At 42.9% G+C, this 26,798-nt stretch overlaps 2 protein-coding genes across 2 annotated transcripts in view; one reads left to right on the forward strand and one right to left on the reverse strand.

Moving 5' to 3' along the window:
• Window positions 1–465: 465 nt before the first annotated feature.
• Window positions 466–10,604, reverse strand: idh1 (isocitrate dehydrogenase (NADP(+)) 1). Its single transcript, XM_041951160.1, has 9 exons — window positions 10,468–10,604; window positions 9,336–9,465; window positions 6,282–6,573; window positions 4,020–4,122; window positions 3,239–3,416; window positions 2,948–3,099; window positions 2,672–2,812; window positions 2,344–2,506; window positions 466–1,533 (listed from the first exon to the last, which is right to left on the reverse strand). The coding sequence occupies exons 2-9, from the start codon at window positions 9,455–9,457 to the stop codon at window positions 1,440–1,442; spliced, it is 1,245 nt and encodes a 414-aa protein (XP_041807094.1). The 5' UTR covers window positions 9,458–9,465; window positions 10,468–10,604; the 3' UTR covers window positions 466–1,439.
• Window positions 10,605–13,890: 3,286 nt separating this feature from the next.
• Window positions 13,891–26,798, forward strand: part of kcnh3 (potassium voltage-gated channel, subfamily H (eag-related), member 3) — a 129,545-nt gene continuing 116,637 nt past the window's right edge. The window contains exon 1 of the mRNA XM_041950213.1: window positions 13,891–13,966. Coding sequence (XP_041806147.1) covers window positions 13,891–13,966 — 76 coding nt within the window. The remainder of the gene's footprint in view (window positions 13,967–26,798) is intronic.

Consider the following 26,798-nt stretch of genomic DNA (forward strand, 5'->3'; position numbering starts at 1 on the left):
GAGTCCAATTATTAATACAATATCAACGCCAAATACATATAAAATGTTTATGCTGCATCCACTCATTTACATCTGAAATGGCTGAGGAAGACATCTGATAACACAGTCATTAAATGACACTCGATTAATCACCTGATCAATTAGTCGAGTAAGTTATCAGCGACGACTTTGACAATGAAATCATTTGATTTTAAGAAGTTCCAATAATTTGGTGTTTCCAACCTCTTGATTTATCTTTGGTTTTTGGATCTTTGGTCAAACATTGGGCTCTGACATTTTTCAGTTTCGGACATGACAGATAAAACAAACGATCGGTTGAAAAAAAATGAGTAGCAGATTGATGGATAGTTAGCTCCAGCCCTAGTGACATCAGCACATGCTTCATAATAAACTAATGATTTGTGTTTTCACCTGTTTCATTCAAAAGACATCAAATGAGTCCAGAATGACACCCTCAAGCTTCAGAATCTCATTTATTCTGAGTTATCATATTAGGATTTAACAGACATAATGTTGATTACAAACTGAGAGATGGACAATCGATGACGATTTTTTGGCAGGATGTACAGTATTGACATACTGGATGTTAATACACACACGCACACACACAAAGCAAGGACAAATAAATACACGTCTTGAACAACTGTGACTTGTAAAGTTAATAAGAGTACAAAATCTAAAAGCAGTGTATTGTAGTCTTGAAAACATTTGCTTACAAATTGTGTTGGAAGTGTCAGAACCTTTAAATGCTACGAAGAGAAAAAAGTCGATATGCTATGTGTTTCATGCTGCTTAACAATAAAACTTCATGGTACGCATGGCTACTCCACTGCCATGCGGAGAGGTTTCATGGATGAAATACAAGCTGACAGTGCAGGTGCTGTGGTTTGTGAGTGGCACTGTGGCACTAAAACATAAATCGTCGCCTGAGGTATTGTTAAAACATTACAAGACACAGGAGATGACCAGAATCAACCAATGACTTTGACACAAAAACGAATAAGGCAGCGAGGGGCTGGATGCTCCCTCTGATTCTGTCCCCTGTCTAGCACAGATCACCAGCAAGTACTGACAACACACACACCACACTCACTTCAGGGAACCTAGTGCAACAAGGGTAAACAAGGTCACAGAGCCATTAGGCCAGTCACCCAGTGTCAGTCCTGGAGACAAGCACGGCTGTCTATTAGTGATGCATTAACAGGGACGATGGCCTACGCTGATCAGAAGCCTCCATTCCTTCCTTCTGGACAAGACGCCTGCTTGATCAGACCAGCGGTCAGGGAATGACTTGTTTAGTCCACTGATCTCCTGGAGTCCTGGGCACCCTCCTCCCTGCTCCAGTGGGAATTCGAGTAGCTGTATAGATGTCTCTGTGTGCATGGGCATGTGCTTAAATGTGTGTATCTGTGTTTAGCTGTTGAGTCGGGGGGGTCAGGTCACAGCTTGGGCTGGCTGGCTAGCTTGATCTTCAGGTTCTGTGCCAGCTTGTCCAGGAACTCAAAGGTGTTCAAGTAGTCAGCACGTGTCACGCTGCAAACAGGGAAAGATGAGAGAGGGATGAGTCTACTTAAAAACTACTTGGGGAGGTACTGAGTGTGCCTGCTGGGTTTCCACTTCAGTATCTAAGAATGTTGCCATCGAAGCCTAGATGAAAGGTGGAAAAAAATTATCAAATTGGACAACGCTGAGAGCACACAGAAAAAAACAAGACAGTTCTCACAAACACCTGTGGCAGCCTTTAACTGATTAACACCTGGTAATAAAATGCAGTCTGTATCCGGACACATCATCTAATGTTAATGCAAGGTGGAAATGGTTCAGCTTGATCAGAATGTGATCAGATCTGCCTGACCACATCTGGCGGTAGTCCAATTGGCACCGTGTTCAGATCCGTACACAACATAACATTGATCCAGATATTTGTTTTAGCAAACAAAAATATAGGTTTAGATAGTGAGCTACCAAGAAGGTTGAAAGAGACACGCCTCTAATTACTGATTGTGCCTTTGCAGTGGACAACGTCACTGGCTGGAGTGGATGCTCTCAGTCTCGTGCCAGTAAGAAGTGTCATTAAAAGGCTGGTGTGGGAGCCTCAGCAGCTGATCCAGTGGCATTAGGACACATCCAGGGTCATTGGTGTTTCAACGTGTGTTCCTATTAAATGCACAAAACTGCCTGATAATGTGGGACACGTGCAGCTAGACTTGAGATAGTGGTATGACAGTGGGTAAAATCCTGCACAGAACAATAAACCAGTTCTTCATCTACAGCAGGAACACCGTAGCGCCTGAAACCTGACACAGAAACATTCATTAAGTGTTGGTCAATGAAGAGACTAACCTTGGCAAGCCTTTGATGCAGATAGCCAAATCCTTGGTCATGAAACCAGCCTCGATGGTCTCGATGCATACGGCCTCCAGTGCCTCAGAGAACGCTTGCAGCTCTGCATTGTTGTCCAGCTTTGCACGGTGGAGCAGGCCCCGAGTCCATGCAAAGATAGAGGCTGTAGCACACAAACACCCCGTGTAAGGACAGAATTTAGTCTGTTTACACATATATAGTATATTACACACGCACTATAAATAAAGGTTATGTAAATAGCACCTTTGTTTTAGGGGGTTATGTTTGGGTAGTGGCTAAATGCTCAAGTCTATGTATCATTTCTTACCTATGGGATTGGTGGAGGTCTCTTTATTCTGCTGATGTTGTCTGTAGTGGCGAGTCACTGTGCCGTGGGCCGCCTCAGACTCCACTGTGCGACCATCAGGACAGACCAGCACACTGGTCATCATACCCAGGGAGCCATAGCCTGAAACAGGGTCACACAAAACCACATAAACAACAGAAAACCTGAGATGGCAAAATCAGCAATCTCAGATTATTTGGAATGTCTCTGTGTAGTTCTTCATACAACGTCTTCATATAAAGTGTTACCTCTACCAACCTTGTGCCACAGAGTCAGACTGTACATCTCCGTCGTAGTTCTTGCAGGCCCAAATGAAGCCTCCCTCAGATTTCATGGCCTGGGCCACCATGTCATCTATCAGACGGTGCTCATACCAGATGCCTTTGGCCTCAAACTGAGCACGGTATTCCCTGGACACATACGAAGGTCAACACAGCTGTGTTGCTACATCTGGTATAACAGCTTATGTACTCGTGGTTGTGAAAGAGAGAAGAGACAGAGTATGCAGAGCTACTTTGCACGTGTTTGCATCGATGCTAAAATCCTTACTTCTCGTAGATCTCCTGGAAGATGTCTTTGAAGCGACCGTCATACTTCTTCAGGATGGTGTTCTTGGTGCTGAGGTACAGCGGCCAGGCTTTGGCCAGAGCCATCTGGAAGGAGCTGTGTGCAAAGTCCCTGATAGACTTATCTGTATTGTACATCCCCATAGCGACACCACCTGTGCCTGGACAGACACAAAAATATACATTAAGTACAATACCTTCACATATGCTGTGCAACACCACCACATACAGATGAACATACTCTATATTTGTGTGGCTGTGTTCATTATCTTAATATGCAGTAAAGTATGACTGAATAACCAATATAATATTCCTTTATAATATTTCTTCAAACTTGCGAAACACACAGAGAAAAGACATCCTTTTTGCTGGGAGTCATTACTCAACCTTTTCTAATCTATTTCAGTTAGCTCTGTGTTTGCTTTTGAGTGTTAAAACCACATCAGGTGAATAGTTAAATAGAACATTTCCAACAGAATTCAGAACAACCAGATAAGCCATATCTTATAATTTTCCTGTGTATGTGAACACAGTGGAAATATGCTTGTAAAAGCTTTTCTCTGGTGCCAGTCAAGTTTAGTTATATTGACACACATTACACATCCACACTGATATTCACCATCTTTGCTCTGGGATCTGATGTGTGTGTATCTGCACACCTAAGCATCTATCTCTGATATGAAAAGTATACTATTACAATTGTTGCCTGACCCACTTGTGGTGAGGTGTTGGAAACATGATCATCCATCGAGCTGTGCTCTTACCCTCAAACTCATGGATGACAAATTTAACTGGCTCTCCGCTTGTGGGCGTGTAGGTCATCTCCACTTTCCCAGGCCCAGGCACCACGAAGTCTGTGGCTTTGTACTGTGGTGAGACAGTGACAGTGAGAGAGACAAAAGGTTAATTCTAGAAAGCGACAAGGCTGTTTGACCCAACTAAACTATACAGCTGTTAGAGACAGCTTTAAAAGGTATGAGCCCAGTCTTATAACGATCAAGATTCAAATGAAAATCACCAAATCCGTCATAAACACCTCAGCAGGACCAGGGTGGCATCACCAATGCTGTTACAGTATGTCGGCAGGGTCCATAATCTGACACCCATGGAATATTTTCTAACTATCAGACATTTGACACTTCATCTGGATTGCTCTCCTCTAAGGGGAGGATTGCTGACTTTGGCACAACACCAAAAGCTAACTATGATTTAGTGCTGCAAAGTTGTTGCAATTTGTCCAGGCAGTAGAGGTAGTACATAAGGTCCAAAGGACGGCCGAGGAAATATAATTATTGACTGAGTCTCTCCTGATAACCCTACAATGACATATGACATAACTGTAACTCACTCAGCTCATACATGAGTAGGCAAGAAGTGAATAGTCAGCATGTCACAGAGGTTTGTTGGAAATTATGCTTCAGAAACAGTAGCACCTTTGAGCTGGCATAAAGCCAGGTCTCCACCCAAACTACCCAGAAGTTTTAGTCCAAAAAACTACTTTTCAAAAGGTCCCTTCGCTTGCTGCTGTCTGTATTTCCTCCACAGTCTAAAGACCCGTGAAGATTAGGAAAGAAAGCGAGCTGACATATGAAACAGTGACAGCTGTTTTTGGACCGCAACTACATGTTGCACAACATCATGAATGTCTGTGGATCAGTCGTAAGCTTTCTTCTGTAACTCCAAGTTCATGTGTCGAAGCATGATGAATAAAAAGCAAACTGGTTTGCAGCTGGTTGCTGAAATAAAATGTTGCGAGTACTCAGCCAATCAGAAATGTTCAGCGCTGTAATCACAGTTACACCTGACTTTCCATGGTCATAAGGTTGGAACTGCCCCTCCCCCCTCTGTAATCTGTGTGGAGCTACTCAGTTGTTATGTGTACATAGTTCATTTGTAATAGTCCAATTTCTTTGTTTTAAGAGCACATATTTGCAGCTGGAACCCTCTCTTAACCTCTCTGTACTTGTAATTCGCTTTACAAAAGAGGGGAGGAAGGAAAAAAAGAAAAAAACAACACTGTTGTTAAAGTACAGAATGCATTGAGGGAAGATAACTAAAGGGACTTAAAAAGTGGGACTTAAGACCATCATTTTGTTCTTATCTCATTATGACTCATTCAGTTATTTATTGATACTTATTTCTTTAGTAGGTAATAGAGCGCTTAGTGTGTAGAGATACCTGCAAACCTCTGCGTAGCAGGGTATGTGAATCTAGAGGTCTGTAAATAAATATGCATGTAATTACACAAATATATGGGCATGTTAATATGCTTAGGTAGGCAGACTTGGGCGACCACTCATACTTTTTTTTTTCCTCTCTCTCTCTCACTCTTCTATTTAATTATTTATCTAATTAATTATTATTTCAATTAAAGATTTTTTTTTATTTATCTTATTTATTTTTACTCCTACTCTTTCTCACTATTTAAATTCTTCCTCATTATTAAATTTTCCTCTGTATTTAGCAATAAGAGGCATGTTGAGGGTGGAAGCACCCCTTTTAAGTTAATTCCTTCTTCCTGTACCACCAATGCTGCCTCGGTGTATGTCAGGGGTCATATTCCGATTGTTTTATTCTATCACCTTGGATTGAGGAAATGGAAAAACTGAAAATAATTGTTTACATGATGTGCTGTAAGACCTGTTCTGATTTTGTTCTAAATAAAAACTAAATGAAAAACAAGAAATGTTCAGCGCTGCAAGACAATCCCCCCAAAGTTTGTGTACTTTTTAAGTACCAGTGGGGAAAGCTCCTGCAATGGAAACGTTTCTCTGCACATAGATAAAAACTCTCAGTTACAGTTGCTCTTTAAGATGTAGTCCTGCAGTTTAATACATATATTACACAGCATAAAGAGCTAATGAAGTCTCATTGAGTCTTTTAGCAATTTACCTCCACCTGACTTTGGGGGCAGCAAATGGACAGAAATGTGATCTCACCCCAGCCCTGCACAAATTGCTGAAAACAGTGAGTGTAAATGCTCTTCAGGTCTCTTCAACAGAGCAAACTGGCCGCCGACAGGGTACCTGATCTCCATGGGCGTGCCTGCCAATGATGATGGGCTTGATCCAGCCAGGCACCAGGCGGGGGATGTTTTTGCAGATAATGGCCTCCCTGAACACTGTGCCTCCTAGGATGTTACGGATGGTGCCATTGGGCGAACGCCACATCTGCTTAAGCTTGAACTCCTCCACGCGTTTCTCATCCGGCGTGATGGTGGCACACTTGATGCCCACGTTGTAACGCCGGACTGCCTCCGCCGCCTCAACCGTCACCCGATCATCTGTCGCATCTCGGTTCTCCATACCGAGGTCGTAGCTTAAGAGGAAGAGATAGAGAGAATAGAGTTTAAAATTATTAGTGCAGGAGAGAAAGCTAATACATGCATCCATAATGTCCTGGAAATGTGGTGAAATTAGTTTTATTAATTATCCTACAGATACCAAACCTAACCTCTTAATCATTTTCTACAGTTTAACAACATACACCAAACAACAGGATATATGAGTGTTAATAAATAACTTTAAAGGTTAAATGGTGAGAAATGTTTCCTTATTTTAAGACTAATAATCTGACAAATATTCAATGGCAGCTCCCATTATTTGACACTTTCTCATACAAAATGAGACAGACATATTTCAGTCAGTACTAAAAAAGATTTATCTACATAATTCTTCATATTTGCGTGCTTGGGCCAAGCAGACACAGAGAGACCATTTATAATCTCAGCAGCAGAGGCACGGGACACCATAAACAGAAGCACTTAGTTTCAGGAGGATCCATGATAATTCATCCTTCAGTATACGCATTCCGCAGAAGGCCCGGCACACCCCGACAAAGCACTAAAAGTGAACGTACGCCACTGTTTTAGCTGGCTAGAAACTAGTCTGTAAATGTTTGGCTGTGTGACTGTGTGAAAGGACACGAACAACATTAATGAGTAGTGAACAAGAGCGAGAGCTTGCTTCAAGCTTGAGGAACGACTAAAAAATGCTGCCAGGGCTTTATTTGCTCTTGATTAATTCGATGTCTTGCGAGACCTGACACAGTGCTCACATGAAGAAAAGCCGTTAACCTCCTCCCCTGCTTCCCTCACAGCACAACAACCACACTCACTCTCTTATTTTGACTCCTGTTTCTCTCAGAGAGGAGATCTCTAAAACTGCCCAGCAGGACAAAGGACAAAGGAAACAAGGGATCAATTGTGGAATGACGATGGGCCCTCTGCCAAGACACTATCACTGACAAGGTTGCTCCACTTGTTACACTCGTGCTTGAGGAACCGCACAGAATAAAAACTTCGTACTGAGAGGAGGAGGCATACTTCATCTGAAAACTAGACACGGCTCAATGTGCTTATCATTCCCTTCAAGAATTAGCCCGTGTGCTTTCTTGTGCACCCATTGGCCTTGTTTGAACACAGCCATGACCTTTTACCCACTTTCTTCCTCCCCTTCCCCCAACAGCCAATACCAAGCTACAACAATGAGATGCTGAACAACTGATCCATACCACAGAAGAAAGAGAGAGACACAGGAAGCTCTGTATAAACAGTTTCAGGTTTAGCAAGAATGTCTTGATTTGTTCTTATGTGCATGTTTCTGATGTGTTGTGTTTGTTCAACCCGGATCGCTCATTCAACTAGTCGAGCCATTCCCTGGACACTCAGCCAGAAAGTCTCGACAAATGTTATTCTCTGCCTTTGAAAGAATGTTTATTCATATATCTGTAATTAATAATTATTACCAAAATTACATATTTTAAAGTTTAAAATGAGATCTATCTGTTCAGCAAAATGCTCTGAAGACATCTCAGTGTCAGTGTGTTGCAGTTTGTTTTTCCCTGACCTTACTGAGAACAGAATAACTATTACACCATACAGGGTCTGAAACAGGGAGCTAAAGTTCAATGTGGACTGCCTGTTCCCATTTCACAGTTTGAACGTATGATGGCAACATTGGTGACTTGAACTTCACATAAAGGTCATGCAAATAACATACAACTCTGAACGAAGTCCATGCAAAGGAATACGGTCAAATGAAGAAACGGACGCTCCTGTGGCTTAGAGTGCTGACTGTAATTGGCCAGTATTCACTCAAAAATGATCATCATGTCCAGGCCCACCTATCAGAGCCTATGTATGACAAGAAAAAAAGTCCTGTGTGATTTTGGGGAGGTCTCTGTCACAATTTTCAGGGAGACCGACCAATCAGCATCGGGCCCTGAAAGGCCTATTTGGACACACCTCTGGACAATACTAGGGCTAAAATTACAAGGAAATGGTAAGTGCACTTATATACAATGCTTTACAACACCTGCACCCCGCATCCCCCCCACACACACAACACACACACACACACAACACAAACATATATCTTGGGAGCAATTTGGGGTTCAGTATCTTGCCCAAGGACACTTCAACATGCAGACTGAAGGAGCCAGGGATTGAACCACCAACCTTCCGATCAGTGAATGACCCTCTACCTCCTGAGCCACAGCTGCCCAAGAGGGCCTAAAGGCTGAGCCGGACAATATGTCTTGAAGAAGTTGTATAATACTTGTAAATAAATGTCATGTCCACTTTCCTCATGACAGCATGACATCAGTAAGTTGTATAGATACATGTGTTATACATGCTATATATAACTTAAAGAACTTACGATTACTTACTATAAAATCACACTGCTACAAGTTTTGGAGAACTTTTCTTTCTATTTTCCATTTTGCAGTAACACACTACCACTAGCGACCACTTTGTAGATGAGATTAGAACACTCTGAGGACACCCAGTGACATGAATGAGGGTGGGCTCCACCTGTATTTCTAACAAACCCATGCACCTTTTCATTAGGTGCTAATCAGATGCTTTTATCTGTTGTTTTGTCATTCACACTCTCTATCGGGAAGGGACCCAGGATTAACAAGACAAACTAGAAATAGCAGCACTGCCGGAACGGTCACTTGGTTTTCTTTTTCACTCAGTCTCAGTCCTGCACTTTCATATGAAACAGGAACTAAAAGAGAGAGTTGATCTACAGCGTTCTTCACACCCTTTGGCCTTCACATTGAGGTGTCTTCACCTGTGCAGGTCGAGCTCCAGGTATGGGAAGATGAGTTTCTCCTTAATGAGCTCCCAGATGACCCGGGTCATTTCATCTCCCTGCATCTCCACCACAGAGCCTGCCTTGATCTTCTGAGACATCTTTGAGCCTGGTGACGAACACAGGGCGCATACACAAAGAAGAGGATGATGAGGAAACAAATAAAAGAAGAAAAGGAGAGGTGGGATAGATTTCAGCAGTGGTAGTAGCAAGTTATTGATGGTTAAGACTTGCTGCTTTATTGTTATCTTCATTTAATATTGGCCAGAGAAATATATGGCAATATAGTACATTGGTAAGTGACAAAAAGTCCATAAGAGATTAAGGGATTGTGTTAAATAAATAATTTTAGCCTCATTTGACTTGTACAAGTCACATTGGTATCACAGGCTGTCGTCCCTCCGCACATAACACGAGTCTCCTCAATGAATTCATTCAGAGCATAAAGTAGGAGCAGCCTGAGCAATGACTCAGCATTTATTTGTTCAACCTGATACACTCCATAATCATCTTAAGTGTGGGTCTGTCAAAGAAAATTAAATAGCAAAACTCTTGACTGGTTTCCGTGATGGTTATGATTGATTCAAAGCTAGAACTCATTCACAACTTGTAGATTTTTAACGTTTTTGTTTTGTTTTGTTTTTTGCAAAACTACAGGACGACCGCTAAAGTTACATAAGTAGACAGGCTGATCATCGCCTGATGGGGAGGAGACTGCTGAGACAGCCAGAGGCAGTCTGTCAGCAGGCCGGACGACACGCAAACATACATTACGTTATTCCACTCAATGTAAAACACGACGACAGGAAGAGATCTGCGGACACTATGGGCCTTAATGACCACCGAGGCTCGGTCTACCGTAAACATGACTTCATTTCATCAAAGGGCCCTGAAAGTGACCACAGCAACTCTAATACAAGGAAGAAGTCTATCTTTATGTAAGTTAAGTTTAACTGCTTCTAGCCTAACTATGGCTAACCGATGTTGCAGGACAATGAGATGTGAAATGAGATAACAGTCGAGGACATTAACGCTGTATTTCCCTGCAACGCTGCGTCGCCAACACTCCTTTCTGCACTAAACAATTTCACTGTATGAAAGCAACACCGACCTTAGGTCCACGACACAGTCAGCGACGAGATGAGGAGGCGGATGTCCTGTCCAGCACAGTTTTAACGTTACAGGTTGACTGAGCTGGAAGCGGCTCGGGCTGATAGAGGGGCGGCAGGTACACGGCTTCCCTCTTCCGAGCCGACCAAAAAGATATCAGCAAATCAGAGAAGAGAAGGAAACCTAACCGCCAATCACAGAAGCCCACACAACATGAGGGCCGCGGTTTCACTGGGCGGAGTCTGCAAACAAGGCTCACTGATTGGTCCGAGGTATGACATGCTCTTCCGCCATATAGAATGAAGATATCTCAAAAACAGCTCATTTAACTTAAATGAGCCTACCCTACCGCTCAATTACAAGGCACTAATGGCGTACCTAGTTTCAATGTGCTGTTTATTTATCATGAGATATTTAACAGGTTTTACCTCAAAATTGTTATTTACAGAAATTAAAAGTACATCAGTATTTACTGCACTTTCTGTGGGGAAGTAAACATTATAATTGTATTCATTTATTTTTTATTTCAGTATAGAGAATTATTTTTTCTGTGGTTCATTCCCTGGAAATGGAGAGAGGGATGGAGTACCTGCCGAAAAAGTCTAAAAGTTTACTTAAAGGAGAGTAATGTCAGTCAGACACACACACACAGAGGGAAAAGCAACAAATCTGCCTCTTTGGCACATTTCTGTGCCAAAGAGGTGCAGAAACATGCTCCACCAATCACTGCATTTATACTATTTCTCCCATCCATTTTCATAAACACGCTCTCCTTCCAGTTGTCTCTCTTCCCACAAGCCTCTCTCAAACTCACAGTTGAAGCATAATGTGTGAGTGATGTGTTCGTATGCCTCAAGTGATAAATAAACGTGCTGAATGTATATACTCTTTTGTGTTTTCATTTATATAATGCAGGGATGTTCACAGCATATTACTTCCAACCAGGTCTTTGATTCTGGCCACCAAATTATAGCCACTTACTTCTTAGCAGAAGCAGCAACCTCCTGGACTGAAAAATGAAGCTTTAAGTGCCAATAAGTTGCAGTTCTTTGAATGGCCACTTGAGGCTTACTCCAAAAGTGAGTCAGTCCCCATAGACCCCCTCATTAAAATGCCCAATTTTACAGCTGAAATAAACACGATAACAGCCTGGTGCAAAAGTGAATTTATATTTAACTCACTCCTTAAATTATATTAAGGCATAAAATTCTGTATAAATTTGGGCACGGAGACTTTGAGTGACAGCTTGCCACTAGGATTCAGCAACCAGGCTTCATTTGGCCTGCCTCAGCTACACCCACGCCCTACCTCTTTGCCCATAACCTGGAACTTTGATGGAGTCGTGCACTAACAAGATGGTGATGGCTGGAGCCACTGTCACCGAGCTTCAGAGTGTCTCTTCAGAAACGCATAAGTGACGTCATGGAGACTATGGCCATGTTTTATACATTTGATTCAGTCTACTGTTTGTCACAACAGGGATAACCTGTGTCACACATTGTGCCTCTTTTAGATGATGATGCCATGCTTATCATTGGCCTGACCTGTTCTGCACAATTATCTGTGTTAAGCGTGCTTAAATGCACATTTCATACTGAGTAAATAAGAAATGGAACTTCAGTCTGCTAATCGACCTCCACCCACTGTGCAGTGTGTACATAACCTGCTATCTCCAGATTCCCATTAGTGTAGTGAGGCAACAGGTTTGACATGGCTGCCTCACTACATGCCCAGAGACCAACCAGAGCTCCTTTACTTGGCCCCAGGTTGTTGGTGTGTCAGTTAGTGGTAATTTCACTAAATGCATGTTTGTTTAAGCTGGCAATCTAGCTGCTCTGAGGCCTCTCATAAAGCTTCAGTAAGTCAAGTATTGAGCAATATGTCCATGCTATCTTGCAGCGATAATACTATACATACATAGAGTAAAATACTAATCTATCTATCTATCTATCTATCTATCTACCTATCTATCTATCTATCTATCTATCTATCTATCTATCTATCTATCTATCTATCTATCTATCTATCTATCTATCTATTGATCTATCTATCTATCTATCTATCCACACACACACACACACATACACACACACACACAATCATGCTTGTGAAATTGTGAAATGCGGCTATTAGGAGATTGTGCATTGACATAAAAATGAAACTTTTAAGCATGATGTTTTACATACATTCCTGGGCCCAAAATATTAAATACAGATTCTTTCAAAACAGCTGATATAAGATAGAAAGAGGTCCAGTGCCTCCAATTCCACTCCAGTACAAATATATAATTGCATTCATGTTACTGATGCACCGACGGGCCTTCACGTTTTTCGGTCATTTGTTCGTGTCTATGTGATGAAAGGATGATAAGGTTAAAGTCGGACTTTGAGATGCTGTCTGAAGGCTATCCAGACAAAGTTTTAGCCAACATTATTTCCTCCCTGTGAGAAAAGGACACGCGACGTTTAAATTCCTCTGCTCGACCACAAGGTGGCAGGATCACCCTGAGCCACGAGGACTGAGCGGCCGCTCCACATCTGCAGCTGCATGCGGCCATGTGGCCACACATGCGAGGCCAGCCGAGGAGCCCATCACCGCAGCCTCTGAGGCTCCCCCTCCTAAAATATGACAGTTAACTACACATTCTTATGTCCATGGCCATTGACAGCTTTAGGATTAGGAAGTAATTTTAGGTATCCAGGACTTTTAGATTTTATCCAAATTATGCGCCGTAATTTGAAATAACGCTGGTCTTGCTGGACTTGAACAGCAGCTGAAGGCTTCCCATCCCTACAGGTCTACTTCTTTTACACAGAGCGGTCCACATTAGGGGAGATGCCACTGGCCTCCGAAACAGGATCTCTTTCTTCTTCCTTGTCTCCCATCTCCACTTTGAAACAGAACCACAGGACCGCGTCTTGGCAAGACCTGAAAGGCGTCATGTGACTCCGCATCTGCTCTCAGTTGTGGCAAGATAACAACGCAACGAGAGAGAGAGAGAGAGAGAGAGAGAGAGAGAGAGAGAGAGAGAGAGAGAGAGAGAGAGAGATGAGGAGGAGCTTGCTGCGATAAGATTCACTCCACGCACCATCAGCATCAACTTGCGGTCTACCCATCAACCCTCGTCGCGCTCGCTTTTGCGAACACCCGCTGCTGTTTGAATGTGTTTTTGCTGTGTTTTTGCTGCTGGGAGGTGCACAGGCGCACGCCACGCGTAACACTCGCTCTTTGCTGAGTCGATTATGGTCACAACCCCCACGGTGCAAAGGTGGAGCCACCGCGCGTATCTCGGATCGGTGCGCTTCTCCAGGGGCTGGGATGCGCACCGGGCACCTCTCGTTTCCTGCCAAGTTTCGGGTCTGAGCAGGAGTCAAGCGCTGGCCAGGGGCGCCGAGGCAGGAGGACCCAGTCGACCCGGAGCAGGATGCCGGTGATGAGAGGGCTGCTGGCCCCACAAAACACCTTCCTGGACACCATCGCCACCCGCTTCGATGGCACCCGTGAGTAACAAACAGGCGCTTTCTCTTGATCCCTTCTACCCACGACACACCGCTGTGATATAATCTACTTCGTGTAAACAGTCTTCTGTCATAACATCTACAGTAGAAACAAACTCACTGTATGGAACAAAATGCACAGCAAGCAGAAATGTCCCTAAGTGCACTTAAGAATGTTGGAAGGATGCAACTTTAAAAGTTGAAGAGATATAGACCTCATCACTAATGAATGCGGACTGGTCTTGTCAGTGTGTACAAAGTGACATCCTGACAGGAAGATTTCCTAAAAAGACACAATGTGCTCCTGTCTGCACAATGAGAGGTCAAGCCATGCTGTAACATGATGGGCTACAAATAAAAAACAGTGTTAAGTAAGTTTTACAGATGCTTCATATGACAGTCAGCATCTGCTCTGCTGTTTCAATGACGGCTGTGTTGTGATATCAACCAGCCTCACCGCAAAGGTTGTGGTTCACTGTTTGAGGCCCACTTTTGTACTTCACCTTCCCCCCTTCTGATCTCTATCGGAGCACTCATTGCATGTAAGCAGGGGCAGCTTCAATGCTGCTGGAGAAAAGGAGGTAGGATGGTAGGATTTTTTTCCTTGGCGAGGGTGTCTTGTGAACAGATGCGATGAGCAGCCCGTGTGTGTTTGGGCCCATGCTGGATAGGTGGGCGGGTGAGAGATGCTTATATCGCGTTTGGGCCGTTCATCTCTCCTTCTGCGGTGATTATTCAGGGCGAAGGGAGTTTGTGTTAGCCTGCGAGTGAGGCGAGCCAGTGTCTCCCCTAAACCAGTTATGTGTGACAGCATGATAGAAAGATTATTCGGCCATGTAGCAAGTAAGTTGCTTAAAGGCAGATCCCAATCTTACTCAAGGTTTTTCCATGTCAGGTGCTCCCCTACACTGAGAAAACACAGTGGCAATAATGCCTCCTGCCTTTGACTACAGGACATTAAATTGCTCTGACACTGAAAGACAAAGTTTGTTGTTGTCTTGTCTCTCAGCAAGGATTCAGGGTAGACATATCTGTTGTGATGACAAAAAGGAACAAATAGCTTCTCTATGCTGTATTGTCTTCTATCTTCACACTCTCTATACATCGCTCTGCTGTTACGTGTCGATCAGTAGTCGCCAACAGACGGCTTGCGGGCCACATCTGGCCCGCCAGAGCTAAGCTAAGTCTATAATTCATAGTTCACCTGTCCTGCAGAATTCGATTATTCCCCAACTCCATCCTCTGGACCCACTATCAAACCACTTGGCTCCTGGGATGGCCTTTCCCTGGAGATGAACAGTGTGTTTTTGTATTGTACACTGACTGCCTCCTAGGTGCAGGCCTGTGAGCATCTTCCATGGATTTTTTTTATGAGTCTGTTCACTCTGATGTCGGCTAATAAAAACAACATTAATTTTGTAAGAAAGTGAAAATACCAAACAATAATAGGCTAATTAGGCTACACACACAGATGTTCATTCAAGCCCTGCGCCCATGTCCACCACACACAGCCCTCACATACGTGGACACACAGATCAGCAGAATGTAAATCCTGTTCCTTTACATGCTCTGTAGATTAGCCCTCAGCGTGTGAAGAAGTGGTCTAAACCCAGCTCTTTTTCTTTGAGTGGCTAAAACACAGGCTTTCCGTTTGCTGAGGTGCTGATAATTACACTTCTCCAGCAGCACATGTGCAGTCATTGTAATTAACTCACATGGATGTCAAGAATTCATCCCTGGCCTTTCTGCTTGTCAGTGGAGGAAGGGGGGGGGTGAAATGAGAGGCTGTGGGGGCGGGGAGGCGGGAGTGCGTGGAGGATGGTGGGATAGGAGAGTGTGTGGAGCTACTCCAAGCGGAGGATGCGGAATTTTGGATGTCTAAATATAAATCCATTACGGGTCAAACCGTGACAAACATGTAGCCATGTGTTTTTAAATGGTGTGACATTAGTTCCTCATTAAATCAGACACTTGAATGAGAATGGAGGAGGAGGCCGGCGATGTGTCTGTCTGTGCAGCTGATGGAAGCTCTGCGTCTCTGTGAATACTGCTGTGCGTGTGTGTAGTCCAGTGAAAAGGCTTTTTGTTGTGATGTGAATCAAATGGCAATCATGATTACTTTAAAAAGCCACACATCTCTGCCGGGACCGTGTCTGAAAGCACTTCTCTTTTGTCTTGTTGAAGACCGTTAGCTGCTTTGTGTGGCTGCTCGATTGTTTTACGTGGCTCAGTCGACTGAATGTGGGGCTGTGAAGTTGTGGGGGCACTTTTTGCGTTTGGCGCTGCTCTCTGCATTTGCTCTGGCTCAAATACGACAGCGAGGCAGAGGAGGTGGAAAGTGTGCACAGGCTACAGGTGCAGGACAAAATCAGCATCATACAGTGGGAAAAAAAAGAGGGTGAATTTCACAAAGGCCCTTGATTGCCTGATGAAGGCCATGCTAATATATTACAGGGCTAGTCTGCTTCGATCAGTGCTCAGGAGTTTGTACATTTCTGTGTCAGCACTGCTCCTTTCGAACCTGAAAGTAGAGATTTGACTTTTTGTCTCCTGCTGATGCTGAGTACCAGACATTGTCTGTGGCCCCCCATTCATGGCTATTCATGGAGCACATGAGGGCCATCTCCACAGTCCTACGGCCCTCTCTTTGGCACTAAAAACTGAGTCAGTGGACTGTGGTAAACAAGTGTTGCTACTTTAGGACTGTAATAATTACTTAATTCATCAATTATTTGGTTGAGAGAAAATGAATGACTAATTATTTCAGTACACAATGAATTGTTAAGTTATGCATCAAGCACAAATGCCAAGCACTGCTGGTTTCAGTATTCACTAATGTGAGGATTTGTTGCTTTTCTGTTTTATGTTAAATATCATTTTGCTTTTGGCTGTTCCCAGACGTCACCATATGTTTTGCAAACTTGTGATTTCTCCAGTTTATGGTATTTTACAGTCTCAACAAGTCATTGATTAATTGGAAAAAAAAAGATAAATAAACTGACAAAGTAATTTTTAGTTTCAGCTCTTCATAAATATCGATTGAGAGAATTGGATGGCTACAGCCCTGTTGCTGAAAACTTCCACACATAAGTGCTGTAGTGAGTACACATTATCTCATCTTTCAACATCCTGAAAAGATTCGTCAGCTTTCAGAGTTGTCGTTTTTCTCTATTACAATGAGATCACAGCAGGGATTTTGTATCATGTCGGCAATTTCTGACGATGCTTATGACACACATGCATCAGTAGATCATCAACATGGCACAGAAACAGTAGGAAATTAAAGGTTTGGGTTTGTTCTGATTTGACCCAAGTGATCATGCATGAGAATGGCATATGATTGCTCTCAAGGCCAAACACACACACACACACACACACACACACACACACACACAAACATACCTTAATGTGGATGTGAAGAGCTGCATCACACTGCAGTTAGACATCAGACATCAGTCTGAATCATACACTTGGAGAAATCTTCATTATTTATAGAGCCCTCTCATGATATATCCAACACCTCTCAGAAAAGCATGACCAAAATAACACACACCACACGCACACACAGACACACACACACACACACACGCACCCACCCACCCACACACACACACACACACACACACACATACACACACACGTAGGTTTGCATTTTTCCAAGGGTTAGGGTTTTTCCTGGAGACTTACCATAACCACTACTTCCCTAACCCCAACCCTAACCTTAACATGAACCTAACCTTATCCTAACCTTAACCCAAGTCTTCACTGTGAAATTTCATTTAAATGTTTGTGGTATGGGGACTTGAGGTTTGTCCCCACAAAATCTGCCAATTTACTACACACCCGGTTGAGTTATGTCTTTTGATTTCTTTTCATTCTGCAATCAGTGGAGTGGCGGTTTAATTAAAATCATTATTTTAAATTTGTTAATATGTGAAAATTACAGTCTGGAGTAAAACGGGGAGAGCAATGAAAAAATGAGTCTTCCAAGACTTACCCTAAACCTCACACATAGTCCAATCAATGTTCATTTGCTGCTGTGCTCCCCAGAAACGGCAGCAGCTGTGTGAGACTGAACCAGTCAATTGGTCCTATTAATTGAGAGGGTCTTGGCTTGGTCCTAATCAGGTTACGGCCTGAGCCCTGTTCTCCACGCAGACATGTGTGGACTAGCACTCTGCATAAGATGCCGCCAGCTAGCTTGAACACTCTCCTTATCTCGTGCTTCACTTTTAATCTAAAAGGACATTTAACTGAATGAAGAAAGGCCAACAACATGACAATTCATCTCAGTATTACACTGTCATTGTTGAAGATGTGACCTTTGCTGATCAACAATGAATGATTTCACAGAGATAATGTAGTATAGTGTTTTATTTTTGTCTGAGGTGCATGTACAGTGTAAAACCTCAATGAATCCTTTATTTATCTGAGTCTCCTTGTGTCAGACTGTCCTTTTCCAGTTAATCTGTTACACCTACTCTGTTTTATGAACAGAAGAAAATTAAATCTGCTGGGTCTTCAGAATTCAGTCCTTATGTTGCCAGATCATTGATCATGATTCATGTGCTGCATCCTTGAGTTGCAGCAAATTGATTAGCAGCAAATCAATTACAGTACTTGGACTGATAGAGAGTTGATTTTGTCAACAAAATTGAAAGCGAGAGTCGCTCGTATTTACATGTGTAGTGATTGCACCATTTTTTTCTAACTTTAATGATCAATCACCTCCATCTTCTCAGTCTTATCACACATAATACTCACTTTGCCACAAAGCCCATTTGCTCCAGTCACAGAGAAGTAAGGTATATTAAATTCTGTGTCTCTCTAACAGCTGAGATACTCACATTATCTCACATCTCTCTCCTCTCCGCCCTTCATCCCTCGCTGCTGTTTCCCTCCTTCAGTCTTTCATTTGTTGCCCCCCAGCCTCTCTTCTTGTTGTTCACTTTAGGCTGGTCTACAGAGTATATTTTTTGTTGCTTTTGTTCCTTTCACCGTATTGTAATTCAAGTGGTCTGAGAAAAACCAGACTTCTGCACCTCCTCTTTGCTCTGTTTTCAGGTTTCAGGCTTCAAAAAATCTAGCCTGTGATTGGCCAATCACAGGCCATTTCAGACAGAGAGTGTTTCTATAGGCTGTTCTGCAAAGGCAGATGCGCATTCACGTCCCTTCAGATGGTGAAAGCCTGATTCAATGGTCGAAAATCGTATAAAAAACCCTGCAACTGGTGAGAAATGTTCGATGCCTCATATGGAACATGTGCGAGAATGTGTTCTGGCTTCACACGGAGCTTTTGGCTCATTATGTTTGGTACTGTGTGCTCATATCGATGACTGACAAAGAGACATGATGACAAACAGGTGGGAGCAATTTTTGGGGAGAGACAGTGGTGTGTGTGTGTGTGTATCTGTGGGTGTGTGTGCGCAGCTACCCCTGCGTTAGGGCTGTGAAGCGCTGGATTGGCGAGAGGACGAGTGGCCACGAGAGGGACTGGGGTCTTGGCGAGGCTCACGGCGTGGAGCGCGGGAAGCATGAGGTTTTGCAGGTCAACGGACTCCTTCTGCTGCCATTCAGACTTGTGGGTTTGGTGGGAGGGTCTTAGCTGAGTGATATGAGGCAGCAGAGAGAAAGGCGGAAGGTTTTGCATAGGTTTGCACAGGTTTTGCCTACTGCTGCCTTGATTCCGAGCATGGCGAAGTGCGTATGTGTAAGTGAGAAAATGAGTGTTCAAGGCTGCGAGGGAGAAAGACTGCCACCTCTTCCCTGTGTGTGTGTTTGTGTATCTGTGTGTATCAGTGTCTGTTTGACAGCACAGATTAGCAGTGAAGCATTGTTGTGCCTCAGGTGTGTTTCCCCTGTGGCGCTTTGTGCTTAAACCCCCTCCTGGCTTCTCATCAGGCAGGAGCAGATGTAATGATAGACCTAATAATGGCTGGGCTGGGCTCTGTCACTTTATGGTAGATAAAAATACAAAACCAGATACAGAGAGTCTACAGCAAACGTGTCAACCATTTTTCCTGAGATTCACCCCCCTTTTACCCTTCTCTCCCACTGTCCTCCTGTTTATGTGTTTTCCTCATAAGTCTCCCATATTTTTAACCTTTCTAAAAAATAAGACAAAAGAAGAAGAAGAAGAAGAAGAGGTATGAAAATGAGAGGGGCGGAGCACTTGCCAAAAGTTTGTGCAAGTCGACAGCCATGATACTGGCTTGGTGAGGCTGCACTCACGCAGCAATGCTTTGAACTAAATGGTAATGTTAGTCTGGAAGCACGTTCACATTGACTTTTATAACATGCTTATGTTTAGCAGATGTAATGTTTGCCATGATCACCATCTTAGTTTAGCATGTTAGCATTTTTAGCATGTTAACATTGGTAATTTAGCACTATGATACTGAAGTCATTAAGCGTATGGGGCAGCAGCAATGACGTGACGGCCCTAACTGGAGACAATTTCTTTGTCAACATCATGACAAAATGAGTTTTTCCACTCTCAGATACATTCATGAAGGCACAGTGGGCCTCACACAGTGACACATACAGATTTGAAATTTGGGGAAGAGTGAACGGTGGTATTGGATCGGTACTTGGCATTGGATCATACCCTGAGCAGTATCAGAGTTGGTATCGGGAGAGGAAAGCTTGGTAGGTGCATCCCTAATGGAAATGCAAGTACTTTTGTAGGCATTGTTGGCCAGACAGACACTAACATGGCTAAAAACAAAGTAAATTTGAAAAAAAAGAAGCATTAAGAGAGCAAATACTTTAATCTGTGATGTGGAGCCACTTTGTTAACTTTGAATCAGTGCCACTACAATGCTTGTGCGATGTGGATATGTTATAGAGTGCCAAACTGTTAGCACTGCCATGTAAAGCTCATTTCAAAAAGGTCGAGAGGCAGACTCCCATAGATCCTCAAAGGCGTATTGTCAGGAAGCTGCCTACTGTATCACCATTAGTGGAGTCATTGCTGGCTGTGTGACTACGTCATGTGCACAAATACTGTTCACAATCACCACAGTAACGTTCGAAATGTGCAATTATGCATATAGCGTCATAAAATTGTGAAACATTGCCATTTTGAGCTTGTGTTGAATAATTAGTCTATTGATCATTTTGATCACATATGAAATATTGATAAGTACATGTGAAAATGTTGCTTTTAGGGTGAAGTTCTTGATAAATATTCTAGTGGCATTAAAATGACTACACTGCTCATGGCTATAATGTAGTTCTGGCTTGCATAGAGAGTGTATTATTTTGCTGTGTGATTGAGTGTAAATCAGCTGAGGTGAGTGCAGAGAATGTGAATGATCATAGAAAGCAAGAAGCATGAGGTTTTGGGGGGGTGGGGATAGATAGGGATAGATAGATGGGTTGAGGAGGCTACATGAAGTAATCATGTAATGGTGTGGTGTGTACAAGGTACTGGCAGATATGATCAAGTAGGAAAATGGGAAATAAAACTGAATGCAGAGAGGAAAGGAAAATGAGAGAAATTTAACCTAGATAATAATAATAATGATATCCAAATTATTATAATGGCCTTTTCAGGAAGCATTGTAAACGAGGACAGTGGCTTCGCCTGCAGAGCCAGTTACCCTCATTGATCTTAACGCTGAGCTGGAGGGAAACCGTTCAGTAAACCTATGAAAGGTGAAATACTGGAAGCCATGTTGTGTCTCTGCAGTCAGTGGCCTCGGACATGGCTACAGGCACTCCTTCTCCACTTTGCTAAACCTGCAGTACACCCTCTGACACAAATTCCCTCCTGGAGGAAACACTCGAGACTTGCGTGCCGCATTGCCTGTGTAATACATTTCACAAAGTAATATGAGGCCCGATCTATTAGATATGTGGACTGTGATTGGGGCAGGGAATTAATAAAGCCATCAATTAGGCGTGCACTTCAGCACATTTCTAATCAACAGAGCGCTCGACAGAGAGCGCTTCATTATTTCTGAATTCTCTTTTTGCACTTGTGCTGTGCCTGCGGTCAGATTATGAAGTTTACAATCAATGATAAGAGAAGTGAATTAGGTCCTTAACAGAAGAATAATGTCCATTATCGAGACACTGAAAGGCTCCTGCAGCGGTCGCTTTCTTTTGCGTTTGCACACACTGAAATACACACACCTCTCCTCTCTCTATCACACTCATACACACAGTCTTTCTGGTCGCAGGAGGTTGCATTTCTGACAGCAGCGGGTGAGTTGCGATCAATAATGACCCAAACAGTCATATATTATTTACAATGGCTGTCTGTTTAAAACAATCAATATGGATGCTGTCACCACCCACCTGCTAATGACTCAGTGTACTGAGGCTGCAGGTAAGACCACAACATAGTGATGTCTGAAAGCAATGTATGTAATAGTTAAACATTGTTCCCCATTATAGAGCACCAGGCCAGATTTTATTGATTGGTTTGGTTTCTTTGTGTCCATCATTCCCTCTTTTATGCAAATATTTTCAAAAGATTTGTACTGAAATATATGGAGTGTTCCAGTGATGGTGTAATCACAGCGAGCATCAGCATTGCTTCAGACTGCAACGTTCAACAAGCTCCAGTTGAGGAGAACTGGGTAAAAGTGATCAAGTCCTTTACTAATTATGGTTCACGTATTTTTCATCGTAATCATATCACTGTTGGACTAATGGTGCAGAGTTTCAAAAGTTTTAAAAAGTGCTTAGGATTTTAGCCTATCACACAGTGTCCAAGTGTATGGGCAATGGAGACTTGCTCATTGAAATGAAGTTGTAGCTCCCTCTGTGCTACACATACAGAAAATGTATAAACACGTATTCAAATATTTAGCATTTTAAATATTACTATTTTTATTCATACCCAGCATCTCTCCTCCGCCCGTTCAAACCATCTCACTCTCTTTGAAATGGTCTGGTCCCAAACTGTTTAACCTGAGCTGTCCCTCTGATATACTCCTTTATTCCTAATCCCGTCCATCCTCGTCACTCCCAACAAAAATCTTCTCTTCTTCAGCTCTGCCACCTCCAGCTCCTTTCTTTTCATCAGTGCCACCACCTCTAACCCATACAACATAGCTGGTCTCACTACCATATTATAAACCTTCCCTTACGCTCTTGCCGGTACCCCTTTGTCGGCAATCCCTCCTGATACTCTTCTCCACCCTGCCTACACTCTCGTCTACACCTCTTTCACACTCAGTTACTTTAAGCAGTTGACCCCAAGTATTTAAACTCATCCACTTTTGACACCTCTGCTCCTTGCATTCTCATTCTGCTGCCCTGTTCATGCACATGTATTCCGTTTTGCTCCAACTGTCTTTCATTCCTCTCCTCGTCAGTGTATAGCTCCACCTCTCCACGCTCTCCTCAACCTGCTCCCTACTCTCACTACAGATCACAGTGTCATCTGCCGACATCTAGTCCATAGAGACTCTGCCTGATGTCGTCTGTCAACCTGTCCATCGTCATTGCGAACAAGAAAGGTCTCAGAGCTGATCTTCGTTGTAATCCCGCCTCCACCTTGAACCCATCCGCCACTCCTACCCCATACCTCACCCCATCACACGTTCCTATTACATATCCTGCAGCACTCTTATGCCTTTCTCTGCTACTCTGGCCTCCCTCATACCACAGTTCTTCTCTTGGCACTGTCAGATATTTTCTCTGAATCCACATGATGTTACTCTTTCTGACCTCCTCTATACTTCTCCATCAACATTCTCAAAACAAACATCACATCTGCACCGCTCGTTCCTGGCACGAAAGCATACTGCTTCTCACTAATCATCCCTTCTCCTCTTTTGTAATGTTTTCTCACAATTTATCATTCAATTTATGTGCAGTTGCTTATTTTACGCTCGGGGACCCTCCGTGCCTTTTACTCCAGAATTGTCAAAAGCATAATTGGAGCAGTTCTTCAGTTGTAGTGAGGTGAGAATGCACCACGGTCAGGTCAACCAACAGACAGGCACAGTGAAGCATGCAGAGAGAGAGACAGGTAGAAAGTAGAGACAGACAGGGAGGCAGACAGTGCTAGAAATAGACATCAAATCAGGTGGCCAATGAGGATGTCACCATGTGCGTAAGAAATGAGGCGAGCAAAAGACATGAGTGTGCACGATGAAAAGGACAGAGCACGGGACTGTAATAACAGTAAATGAAAGTGATGAAGCCGAAGCGACAGGGGGTACATTAGACTGCTCTGAAGTTAATACATTCCAATTGTAAGCAGATGAATCCGAGCTCCTGCTTTATTAGGTCCTGGACTCACCAGAGCAGATAAAGCAGCTATTAGATTGTCTTCAAAATGTTTCCCAGCAAATGTCCTCAAACCTGTCTATTTATGTTGCCTCATTTAGGCAAATTTCAGCACCAGCTCACCGATGTGTACTATCTCTAAATTGTCTCTATCTAAGCCACAATTGAAACAAATAAATGCATGAACACAGATTTATCACATTAGCTCTCAGGCATCTTTAGGGAAAGGGGAAAGGCAGCTAATATTTGCAGTCCTGCAGTGCTTCTACAAGCACAACTTGATATTATTTTGTTGGATTAAGTCAAGCAGGTTATTACTGCTGTTACTAATTCTTGCATTGGTTTATATTTTGGAAGAATTACAAAGCACTAGCACATCATTATCTGTGGATAGATATTGTAAGAAAAGACAAAATAAGTTGTATGTTATCTGATATGTTGCATGATGAGAGAGACTTAAAGAGAACAATATAAAATGAAATAAAAATGTGTGTGGCAGTCCAACTCTGCAAAAATACACTATATGGTGAAAACACTTTGGTGTAATTTTGGTCTGGAGCAGTTTTTCATACTTTGAGCTAAGACCCTTAATTCCAATTAAGGGAAATCTTAATCCTACAACATGTAATAATATTTTTGTGTTCTTCTTGCATTGAGGGAACAATCTATGTTTGTCCCTTTTCTGTTTCAACATTACAATAAAAGAAATGGTTGTCCCAGGTTGATATGGAAGAACCTTTGGGATGAGCTGGAACAGGCTGTAGGATAAGCACTACAAGTGCTTGAAGTGGATCAAAATGCAAACTAGGGACAAAAGATTTGACGAACAGTCGGTTTGATTGAATCGTTGCTCAGTTAATTATGATCAGCGATGCTCTTTTGAGTCAGTGAAAGCAAATCCCTGCCGCCATGTTCCAAAATCTTATGGAAAACCTTAATGGACCAGAATAATGGAGGCTAGTATAGCATATGATGCTCATGGTTTTGAAATTATATACCTGCACACTTTTTTGCCCTGCAGTGTATATCATTACTCCATCTCATTTTTAAAAGCTCCAAATGGCCACATAGAAAAGCTTCATCACATCTATACACATCCTTCCAAGCAGAGTTGTATGTCTACCTCCAGCTGTGCACACTAGTAAACCTAATGCCACATAAAGCTGTTCCTTCGAGCATCACTGACAAATCCCTCGATCTACCGTTTTATGATCTGAACACATATACACAAGCCATGCAGCCTTAAACCCTGCCTCTCAGACACACTTTAATTACTTCATTTTCAGTTTATATATACATCGCTTTCATATGTGGTGAACTTCTGAGTCAAAGTGGCGGCACTAAACCGGGGGTCGGATACAGCTGGTTGCTTTGAACTAGATGCCAAATGGTGTATGATGTGTGAGTCACTGCAATACTGATCTGCACGCATCAGAGTGTGTTTTCATATTTTGTTCTGATGAGGTGGAAATCACGTCACACAGTTAGTGCGATCTGTGACGACGTCATGTGGAGTGAAATAATATTAATTCTCTGATATGAAACAGACACCTACCAGACATCCTATAGAGACACAGGGACCACTTTTGTCTTTGGAAACGGTGAAAAAAAAAAATTTCAAATCAATATCAACCCATGTTTAACCTTTGGTATGTTGGCCTTCATGTGGTCATTTCACAGCAGCATGCCAAAGTTCATGCCTGGTCACCACCATAAGAGCAACATACTGTACAGAAGTGAGATGCTGTGGGATGCACCGGACTCTGAAGACACCAGATGGAGGCTGAGGTCCCCAAGGACATCCTCCTGTCTCTTGCTTCAAAACAACAGTCCAGCAGGCGAACATACAGTACAGTACACATATGGATACACAGCCCTCATATAGCCATAGGATATCAAGCTGTCAAAGATGCAAATATATGCAGAAACGAGGACAACAGAGGGGACACAAAGTTTCATGAACATGGGACATTTATTCAGCAAGAATTTGTTTGCAAAACTGAATCATTCTAATGCACTGATGACATAAAATAGGTGAATCGTGTGGAGGACAGTCTGAAGATACAGTGTCTATTAATACAATTAGTTTATTTTCACATATATGCTGTAAATGTACCAGAGACTCGTACCTTGTCATAAAGGGAGGCTATGTGACGATTCAATTCACCCTGTGATGTCGCCAGCCTCTAACAGGTAACCGGCTCACTCCTACTTTTCAGTCAGTTTCCAGACAAAGAGTTAATGTGTCTCATGAGTTAGCTGCTGTACCACCCAAACTCCATCGAGCAACAAAAGAGACAAATATGTGGTGCAGTTGGAGATGCAGGACCAACACATGAGACCAGGGCAGGGCACACAAAAGTGCCAAATTACAGGAGGCATGAGACAAGCAGTGAAAACAAGGCTTTTGTTCGCAACTACATAACCAGCTCAGGTCCATGTAGACGCACCGAGGAACAGACATCACTGTCACTGTCATTGGAGATGCAGAAGAAACCAAAAGCATTTCAAAAGTGGAGTGGAGAGCCTAACTACAGCCCTACATCCCATCCATCTCGCCAAGACACACTCAAGACTCATCATCAGG

Source organism: Chelmon rostratus, chromosome 13, assembly GCF_017976325.1.
Source record: "Chelmon rostratus isolate fCheRos1 chromosome 13, fCheRos1.pri, whole genome shotgun sequence".
Lineage (NCBI taxonomy): Eukaryota > Metazoa > Chordata > Actinopteri > Chaetodontiformes > Chaetodontidae > Chelmon > Chelmon rostratus.